Below are 9,827 nucleotides of genomic sequence, written 5' to 3'. Positions count from 1 at the left end.
GCCCTGGGGATTGGTGCAGCAGCAGCCCCCTGCCCTCCTCCTGCCAGTCGCCGCTGGCCATGCTGCGGGCTGCAGAGCGAGCATGCCGATAGGCGTGCCGCGGCAGTAAGGTGCTGCGACCCACTGCAGGAGCAGGAAATGGCCACCAGCAGGTGGTGCCTGCAGACAGATCGCGGGCACAGGGCCAGGTGATGGGAAGCCCCCACCAGGCTCAGCCCCAAGGACAGGGAGGCGGCCGCAGCTTGACTCAGGCTTGGGGGAAGTGTTGGGTCAGGCTTTGGAATTAGACCCAAGCAGAGCTCATAGATCACCCCTCAGAACACCACAGCTCTGGGGGAACCCAACCTGCTGCTCTTCCACACTCCCACAGCACCCACTGCCATGGGACAGCGCCCCTTACTCAGCCCCACCCTTTACTGGAGCAGCACTGGCTGCCTCTGAGTTGCTCTTGCCAGGCCATTGGGGCTTTGCCCACCGTGGTGCTGGGAGGAACAGACGGCCCCTCCCCCTGGCTGCTGGGAGCAGTGGGGCAAGGCAGGGACTGCCACGTCCCACACCGATACACCTGTAACACCTCAGAGTAGGCACAAAGCTCGGCTCAGTGGAGGCAGGAGGTCGTCGGCTCCAGGGCGGGCTCTGTGGGAGTGGCCATGTGAGCGACAGCAGCCTGTGGCTCCATGCCCCGCTGGCGTTACACACACGCGCGTGCGCACACGGGGCAAGAGACCAGCTGCCAGCACAGCACATTTATTAGGGAGTTCACCCAGCGGGGGGGGTGAGGAAACAGCACAGCCAGGCCTCTCCCCCTCATGCAAGAGAAACCCCAATATACACACAGGTCAGTCACCGTCACCCACCCCGCACACACCAGCGAACCCCATCAACACTCAGCCTTGAGGGCTGCCCTCATGCGGGAGTGTGCAGATCCCAGTCCAAATGTCAAGTGCTCAGCCTCTCGCACAAACACAGAGAGGCAGGATCCAGCCCCCTCCATCAGGGCAGGAACAGGCCCCCAGCTCTCACGCGGATGCCTGCCGAGCCTGGGCCTCCTCGTGGCGCCGCATCCTCTCCTCCAGCTCTGGGCGAAAGTGACGAATCAGCCCCTGCAAGCAAGGAATGAGTGTGCAGGGATGGCAAGATAACGGCACCCCCACCCCTACCATCCCCCACCCACCCCCAACACACACACACACACACACACACACACACACACACACACACACAGGAGCAGCCCCCCAGACATGCAGTGTGCCCCCACATCTGCAGGAGCCTCCCCTCAACACTCTGCCTTTGTGCCAGGTTAGCTTGTGCACACACCCACAGCAGCCCCCATCATCTACCCCCGCCCCTGGGCCAGGCCACCCCCATCCCTCCCCCACCCCCCACCCCAGGCTGGTTTAACCATCCCAGCCCACACCCTGGTGCCCTGCCGCCCACTACCTGAACAGGCCAGGCGGCCCCATCGCCCAAGGCGCAGATGGTATGGCCCTCAATCTGCTTGCTGATCTCCCAGAGCGCGTCGATCTCGGCCACCTGCGCGTTGCCTTGCACAAACCGCCACATCACCTTGTTCATCCAATCCACACCTGGGGGGGGCACCACAGCCAATCACAGCTGCGCAGAATCACTGCCCTCCCCCACTCCCACCCACCCTGACAGCTGGGCATCCTCCCTCCCACCCATGGATCCAGCCAGCCCTGCATCCTCCCTGCCCCCCTCCCCTCCCCGCGACCCCAGCCCACCCAACATCCTCACCCCCGGCCCACTTGGCATCCTACCCCCTTCGATCTCACCAATGGGCAGCCTGGCAAATCTCCCCCCCGCCGTCCCCAGATCAGCAGCAGCCCAGCCCCCGGCACTCACCCTCTCTGCAGGGGGTGCACTGCCCACAGCTCTCATGCTTGTAGAACTCAATGAGGCGGGCGATGGCTCGGACAAGGTCCGTCTGGGGGAGGAGGAGAGGGTGAATCCCACACTGCAGAAGCCAGACTGACTGCCGGCAGGGGTGGGGGGGATGCTGCAGGGTCCGGGCCAGCCAGGCCACGGCGGCCTTACCGATTTGTCCATGACAATGACGGCGGCTGTGCCGAGCCCAGTCTGCGCCTCCACCAGCCCGTCGAAGTCCATGGGCACCGTCTCACACACCGACTTGGGGATGAGGGGGGTGGAGGAGCCTCCTGGGATCACCGCTAACAAGTTGTCCCAGCCACCACGCACGCCCCCTGTGCACAGAGGGGGCAGGGCTAGGGACAGGCACTCCCCCCACCCCACAGCTAGCCACAGCTGTGGGGCCCAGTGCCCTCCCCCCTGGCCTCCTCACAGCACCATCTGCTACTCCAGCTCTGGGCAGAAGCAACCAATCAGTCCCTGCTCACAGGCCACAAAGCCAGGTTAGCAGGACAGCGCCTGTCCCATCCCTCCTACCCCCCACACCCACCTGCCTTCCTTGTGTAGGGAGAGCCAGCCACAGCCAAAACAGCTGGAATTCGATATGTAGGTAGCCCTGAGACTATGTGGCAAGGAGGGAGCAGCCCTGTCGCTCACCCAGAGGTCAGGGGAGGGCTGGGGTTTGACATCTCACCTGCATGCTTCTCAATCAACTCCTTGAGCGGCACCGACATCTCCTCCTCCACAGTGCAGGGCGTGTTCACGTGCCCTGAGATGTTGAAAAGCTTGGTGCCCGAGTTGCGCTCACGCCCGAAGCTGGCAAACCAGGTTCCCCCGCGCCGGCAGATGGTGGGCGCCACAGCCACTGTCTCCACATTGGCCACAGTGGTGGGGCATCCGAACACGCCTGGGGAAGGAGAGAGCAGTGATGTGGACACAGAGCTAGTTGGGGTCCTATTGCCCCCAAGACAGGTGTGAACCCCCTTCCCCACTCTGTCCCCCCAAGCAGGGCAGAGGGACTCCTGCTAGACCACCCCACAAATCTGAAGCCCCCTAAAAAGGGCAAGTAAATCCCCATTTGGGAATCCCACCCATCTCCCCCAAACAGCACAGTTCCCCGGGGAGGTCGTACCAACATCAGCTGGGAAGGGTGGTTTGAGGCGTGGCTTGCCCTGCTTGCCCTCAATGGATTCGATCAGCGCCGTCTCCTCCCCACAGATGTAGGCCCCAGCGCCCCTCACCACAAACACATCGAAGTCATAGCCTGAACTGCAGGCGTCCTTGCCCAGCAGGCCAGCCTCATAGGCCTCACGGATCGCCACCTGCAGGGAGACAGGTCAGCACAGCTGCTCCCTCTATGCACCCCCTGGACCTGCCGCCCCACACCCACCTGGCCTGGCTCCCTGGCCTGCCTTGCCCTCTGTGCCATGCAGAGAGACAGGTCACTGCAGCCGCTCCTGCTGTCACATCCCTGGCCCTGCCCTGAATGCCACATGGGAAAATGGGTCAAAGCGGTGGCGGCTGCCCCTCACAACTCCCCAAGCTCTGTGGATCAGTGCATCTGCTCTCTACGTCCCCCGCTCACCTGCAGGTTGGAGGCTTCATTGTAGAACTCCCCACGGATGTAGATGTAGGCAGCCCGGGCTCCCATGGAGCGCCCTGCCACCAGACAGCCCTCCAACAGCTTGTGTGGGTCGTGGCGCATGATCTCACGGTCCTTACAGGTACCAGGCTCCCCTTCATCTGCATTCACCACCAGGTACTTGGGCCTAGAACAGACACCCCATCACAGAAGGCCGCAGCAGCCCACTTCACGTGAGCTATTGTCCCCCAGCAGACAGACCAGGCCGCTGCTGCCAGCGAAGAAAGGCTGTTTGGCCAACACTGCCTGCTGCTGCCACCCAGGGAGCCAATGGGGCCCAGACACACTCAGCAGCCCCATGCCCTGCAATGGGCCTGCCCCACAGGGTGGAGGCAGGGCATACTGGGACCGCTCATTAGTGCGGGAGGCTTGCAGCCAGGATGTCTCAGTTCTATGTGGGCTTCATCACTGCCCACCCCCCAAGCTCTGCCCTGCAGGGGTTGTTTCAGATGAGGGGGAAGGAGCTGCAACACCCTGGGCCATTGCCCACCCCTGGCTGCAGAGGGCCCTGCCCCACCCACCTGCCATCTGAAGGCTTGTTCATGAAGCTCCATTTGAGGCCTGTAGGGAAGCCAGCCCCGCCCCGGCCTCGCAGGCCCGACGTCTTGATCTCGCTCAAGATCCAGTCGACCCCCTTCAGCAAGATCTCCTTGGTTTTGTACCAGTCCCCCCGGCTCAGAGCCCCCTTCAGCCTGGACAGAAGAGAAGGCAAAGCAGCTGGTTACATCACAGGCATCCAGGGATTTCCCTACATCCCTCCTGAACTTCTCCATTGCCCCCCCAGTGGTCAAACCAGCCAAGAGGAAGATATGTTCAACAAGTCATCTGAAGGTTCCAGTGGCGTATCTACATCTGACCAGCCCGAAGCACAAATCCAGTGACCTGCTGAAGAAACAGTGTCTCCACAACCTAAAGGCAGTTTCCCGTGCTTCTCGGTCCAAGTTTTCCCATTTATTGAAGTTACAAAAGACGGCTACTGGGGCACCTCTTGCAAGAAAGCTTCCTATGGCTACAACTGGTAAAACTGGAAGAGATTGGTTTGCTGACAACGAACTATGTGAAAACGCTTTGCCAAACACCACGCCTCTGGATGGCAGTGACATGCAGCAAGCCTTGTAAGCCAGTCACTGTCAAAGTCAATTTTAGAAACACTTAATGAGGCTGTGAAGAATGCTGGAATTCGTGTGTTCAGAGTTTATGTGAACAAACATGGCTGCCGCATCATACTATCTACTTAAGCAAGAGATACCGCACACTACAAACTGGTGGCCAGTGTTAAATGCATTGTCACTTGTTAACCCTGAAGTCGGACACTGGTTCTGAACAAGACCAGCAAATGCTCACTACTGTATCTTTCTGCAAAAACCTCAGCTGATTGGTTAGAAGCATGCGGTGCAACAGTGAAAAACTCAGCAGTTGAGAAAGTGAAGAACTCTCTCACCCCATTCAAAATATTTGCATACATGGCTGATGAATGCACGATGCAAATGGGTGTCAAGTATTTAAGTCATTGTGTCTTCCATAACCTACACATCAGATGCATCTGTGACAACCCACATCTTAGAAGAGTTAAATGCTTGTAAACTGGATCCCAAACAGATATCTGCTCATGCATCTGATGGAGCTGCAAACTTCTCTGGAAGACATGGTGGAAGCTTTGCTCAGAGAAAAGTGTAATCCTAATCTCTCCTATACACACTGCAGAAGCCAGTTTAAACTTCAGTACTTGGAAAGATAGTGGAGCAAATAATTAAGCAATCAATTTGCAAACACCTAGAAGATTATAAGGTGATAAGTAACAGTCAGCATGGATTTGTCAAGAACAAATCATGTCAAACATGATTTCTTTGACAGGGTAACAAGCCTTGTGGATGGGGGAAGCAGTAGATGTGGTAGATATTGACTTTAGTAAGCCTTTTGATACTGTCTCACATGACTTTCTCATAAACAAACTATGGACATACAATCTAGATTCAGCTACTATAAGGTGGGTGCATAACTGGTTGGAAAGCCATTCCCAGAGAGTAGTTATCAGTGGTTCACAGTCAAGCTGGAAGGGCATATTGAGTGGGGCCCGTAGGGATTGGTCCTGGGTCTGGTTCTGTTCAATATCTTCATCAATGATTTAGATAACGGCATAGAGAGTACACTTATAAAGTTTGCAGACAATAGCAAGCTGGGATGGGTTGCAAGTGCTTTGGAGGATAGGATTAAAATTCAAAATGATCTGGACAAACTGGAGAAATGGTCTGAAGTAAATAGGATAAAATTCAATAAGGGCAAATGCAAAGTACTCCTCTTAGGAAGGAACAATCAGTTGCACACATACAAAATGGGAAATGACTGCCTAGGAAGGAGTACTGCAGAAAAGGATCTGGGGGTCATAGCAGATCACAAGCTAAATATGAGTCAACAATGTAACACTGCTGCAAAAAAAGCAAACATCATTTTGGGCTCTATTAGCAGGAGTGTTGTAAGCAAGACATAAGAAGTCATTCTTCAACTCTTCTCCGCACTGATTAGGCCTCAACTGGAGTAGTGTCCAGTTCTGGGTGCCACATTTCAGGAAGGATGTGGATAAACTGGAGAAAGTCCAGAGGAGAACAACAAAAATTAAAGGTTTAGAAAACATGACATATGAGGAAAGATTGAAAGAATTGGGTGTGTTTCATCTGGAGAAAAGAAGACTGGCAGGGGACATGATAACAGCTTTCAAGTATATACAAAGTTGTTGCAAGGAGGAGGAAGAAAAATTCTTCTCATTAACCTCAGAGGCTAGGACTAGAAGCAATGGACTTAAATTTCACCAAGGGAGGTTTATGTTGGTAGTTAAGCACTGGAATAAACTGTCTAGGGAGACTGTGGAATCTCCATCACTGGCGGTTTTAAAGAGCAGATTACATAATCACCTGTCAGGGATGGTCTAGAAGATAATACTTACTCCTGCCTTGAGTGCAGGGGACTGGACTAGAAGACCTCTCAAAGTCCCTTCCAGCCCTACGATTCTATAATCTACTCAACTAGCACTAGTACGAGCTGCAGAATCTTCAAAAGACATTAAAAAAGCCATACATTTAATGTCTTGTGTTCTACTCTTTTTTTCAACAAGAGTCCAAAACAACTGAATATCTTGAAAAAAAAAACAGAAGATGCTCTGGGACTGAAGTTCAAATTAGTCCAATCTAGGAAAACCCGCTGGCTTTCTCATGAGTGAGTGGCTGTTGTCTTAAAATTACTGTAACCATTATTATTGGCTTTGGAAATTATCTACCATGATGGGACAGATCTAAGTAGTGAGGCTGGTGGACTACTTTTGCTATTATGTCAGAGAAGACAATCACCATTCTCTCTCTCTCTCTCGTAAGCCTATAGCTGAAACCACTTGGGTCATTAAACAATGCCATCCAGGCATCTCCTACAACAGTAGTAGATCTTTGTCCTGCAACAGAAGCTACACTTGGATCAAAGAGATATCCATTGAAAACACACTGGAAGAAGCAAAAACATCAGTCCAGAAATGGACTAATGAAGGCACGTATATTGAATCCTTAAGTGAAGAGAACAAAAAGTATTTGTTCAGCCAGCTGAAAAAGTACACAGACTTGAATCTTACAATCTACAACAGCGACTTCTGGATTCTACTCAATCGCTATGTATTCTTTACCGATGCCTGTCTTATAAAACACCAATTGCTGAATGGAGTGAGGCATTACCAACAATGGGGCTGCCACATGATCAGGACAGAATAGAGACTTTGAACACAGAGTGGAATGTCATATGAGGAATGAATGAAGATTTGACTTCAACTTTTTTTTTTTTTTAAATCATTACTAGTGGCTTGACCCAATCTTTGTGCTACGTTTCCTGGGATGAAAAAAAAGTAGGAATTCATCTTTTGCTACTCCTAGTCACAACAGCTACAGTGGAGCATTCTTTTTCATCATTGAATAGAACTTTGTGTTCTGAAAGAAGTTACCTTCTGCCTGATCATGTGCATGAAATAATGAGCATATCCATTGAAGGACTGGAAGTACCAGACACACAAGAAGCCACCCAAGGTGAACACGCTGCATTCGAGAACTTCATTAACAGTTGTACAAAATTAGGACAAGAAACAAAGAAGGATGTAGCTGTAATGCTTCACAGAAGGCTTGAGTAGCCAACTTTAATTTAATTTAATTTGTGTGATTTTAAAACAAGTTAAATCTTGAAACAGTTTTCATTATGCTGCCACACAGCCCACCTTTGCCCTCACCCTCTGTAAATTCAAATATCTCCCCCCCCCCCCCATGTCAATTCCTGCAGTATTGAGCCTAAAGCAGAAATCAAATGGATACAAGTTCTTTAACTCCATGGGGCACCAGGACAGGGAACTGGCTTGCTTGGAGGAGTAGGGAATGGGACATGGGGCTTTTCCTCTCTAGAGGATGCCAGTTCCCATTCAGCCTTAGGGTTGGGAGTAGGGGGACCCTGGGACAGGGGACCTCTTCCCCCTCAGGGGTGTCAGTTCCCATTGGTCCACACTCCAGCTGCAATCAGAGTATAGAAGTACAGGGCAGTGCCCACCGGTTCCGGGGCGAGGATTCATACTGTAAGCTGTGCCGCTTGGATCTCACCTCCAATCATGGCGTCCATAGAGATTCGTGAAGATCCGGTCCTCGTCCTTCAGGGAACCAAACTGGGTTTTCTTAGGAGCGGTCTGCAGAAGACACATTGCCAAGGTGACGTGGTCCAAGCCCCACAGCAAGCGCCACCTCTCCCTCATGGCCAGGTATTAACCTGGGGGGGGGCTCAAACTCCTAGACCCGCCCCAGCACTGCCCCAATCCCACCCAGAGCTGCCCTGGCACCCAATTCGCCCCCCCAATCTCGCTCCTGCCCCCCACCCCGGCACCCAGCGCCACCCAGGCGGGGAGGTGCTGCCAGGGGGCAGAGGAAGGACAAGATGATGGGGGCAGGCTCGGGCCCAGAGCAACACAAGGGCTGGGGCCAAGCCGCTGCCCAGCTACGGCACCGGCCCTGCCCCGAGCCGGGGGAGAGGCGCCGGGGTCCCGGCTGGCGTCACTCCGCTCCAGAGTCATCGCCTGGCGGGGGTGGGGCAGGCTCCAAGCCCCGCCCCCCGCCAGGCCCCGCCTCGCACTCACCGAGCCGGCGGCGGCGGCGGAGAAACGGCGCAGGGCGGCGGCCCCGCGGGGGCTCAGCAGCTGCCGCGCGGCCATGGCGGGGTCCGGCGCGGCCGGGTCTGTCCGCCTAGCGCGCGCTCGCGTCGACCTGTCACCTTCACTCGGCAGCGCCGCGCGCGAACAACCCGTCACGTTTACGTCACCTCGCCGGGGAGGGGGGGCGTGACCACTTCCGGCGCGACGGAACCGGACCGGAAGAGGCCGCCGAGCGCGGAGCGGGGCCTGCTGGGAGTGGTAGTCCGGAAGGGGGCGGGGTTCCAATGGCCACGCCCACATCACTGACGCGTCACGTGGGCTCTCTCTCTCCTCCCTCCCCCTTTCCTCCTCCACCGCCCGTCTCTGTCCCGGAAAGTCTCAGCGAGCCGGGCCCAGAGAGGGAGAGGGAGGGGGATCTGCCTCGGGCAGAGCCTCCTAGGCAGGGCCTGCCTGATGCCAGCCCAGCCAGGCCGTGTGCTCCCCTGGCCGCAGCTGGAGGGCGATGGAGCGGGCGGCCCCTGGGGGGCTGCGGAGGTGGGAGTGCAGCGAGTGCTTCCGACTGCACCTCCTGCTCCATGGGAGCTGCCTCTGTGGGGTGCAGGGGGGGCCCAATGGGGTGGGAACTGGCAGATCTGGGACCAGCCTGGCGCTAGGGCAGAACTGGCGGAGAATGATCCAGGGCTCTGGGAACATCTGCTGAGACATCAGTCCCCTCCCCACCGGCTGGCCAAGCTGTGCTAATCCCCTTCCACCATCTCCCTCCCTCCCCCCACCAGGCCAGGCCATTCTAATCTCCTACCATCCCCCCCTCATCCTCCCACTTCCTTTTGCTGCTCTCCTCCAGTGCCTGGTGTCTCTTCAGCGCCTGATTAACTAATCAGCACTGTCCTGTGTCACCAAACCCCCTATTAAATGGATTAAGAAAATTAAATGGATTAAGAAATGGCTAAGGGACTGAGCTCAGAGGAGTAGTCAATGGGAAATCATGGTTCTGGAGGGATCAGGGCTAGGCCTGAGTCTGACCCTACTTAACACTTGTGTCAATGACCTGGCAGCAAATAGAAAATCACTGCTGAAGAAAGGGATGTGCAGATGGCGGTGCCAGCAGGCGTGGTAAACAGCATAGTGGCTGGGGCCCTC

At 55.3% G+C, this 9,827-nt stretch overlaps 1 protein-coding gene across 1 annotated transcript; it reads right to left on the bottom strand.

The window, feature by feature from the left end:
• Positions 1–94: 94 nt before the first annotated feature.
• On the bottom strand, positions 95–8,850 carry NDUFV1 (NADH:ubiquinone oxidoreductase core subunit V1). Its single transcript, XM_067550669.1, has 10 exons — positions 8,673–8,850; positions 8,146–8,228; positions 4,051–4,221; positions 3,473–3,656; positions 3,020–3,209; positions 2,582–2,794; positions 2,056–2,222; positions 1,864–1,945; positions 1,441–1,586; positions 95–1,103 (listed from the first exon to the last, which is right to left on the bottom strand). The coding sequence occupies exons 1-10, from the start codon at positions 8,745–8,747 to the stop codon at positions 1,020–1,022; spliced, it is 1,395 nt and encodes a 464-aa protein (XP_067406770.1). The 5' UTR covers positions 8,748–8,850; the 3' UTR covers positions 95–1,019.
• Between the last annotated feature and the right edge of the window lie 977 nt (positions 8,851–9,827).

This window comes from Emydura macquarii, unplaced genomic scaffold (genome assembly GCF_026122565.2).
Source record: "Emydura macquarii macquarii isolate MOO-44397 ecotype Brisbane River unplaced genomic scaffold, CSIRO-AGI_Emac_v2 contig_1305, whole genome shotgun sequence".
Taxonomy (NCBI): Eukaryota; Metazoa; Chordata; order Testudines; family Chelidae; genus Emydura; species Emydura macquarii.
The sequence above is the reverse complement of the archived record's forward strand: the minus strand, read 5'-3'. Positions and strand labels throughout refer to the sequence as shown.

Coding starts and splice junctions, on each gene's coding strand:
- NDUFV1 (XM_067550669.1), bottom strand. CDS start 8,747: ATGGCCGCGCGGCAGCTGCTGAGCCCCCGCGGGGCCGCCGCCCTGCGC. Junction 3,210..3,472: donor ATGAAGCCTCCAACCTGCAG/GTGAGCGGGGGA, acceptor GTCTCCCTGCAG/GTGGCGATCCGTGAGGCCTA. Junction 2,795..3,019: donor ACCCTTCCCAGCTGATGTTG/GTACGACCTCCC, acceptor CTCCTTCCCCAG/GCGTGTTCGGATGCCCCACC.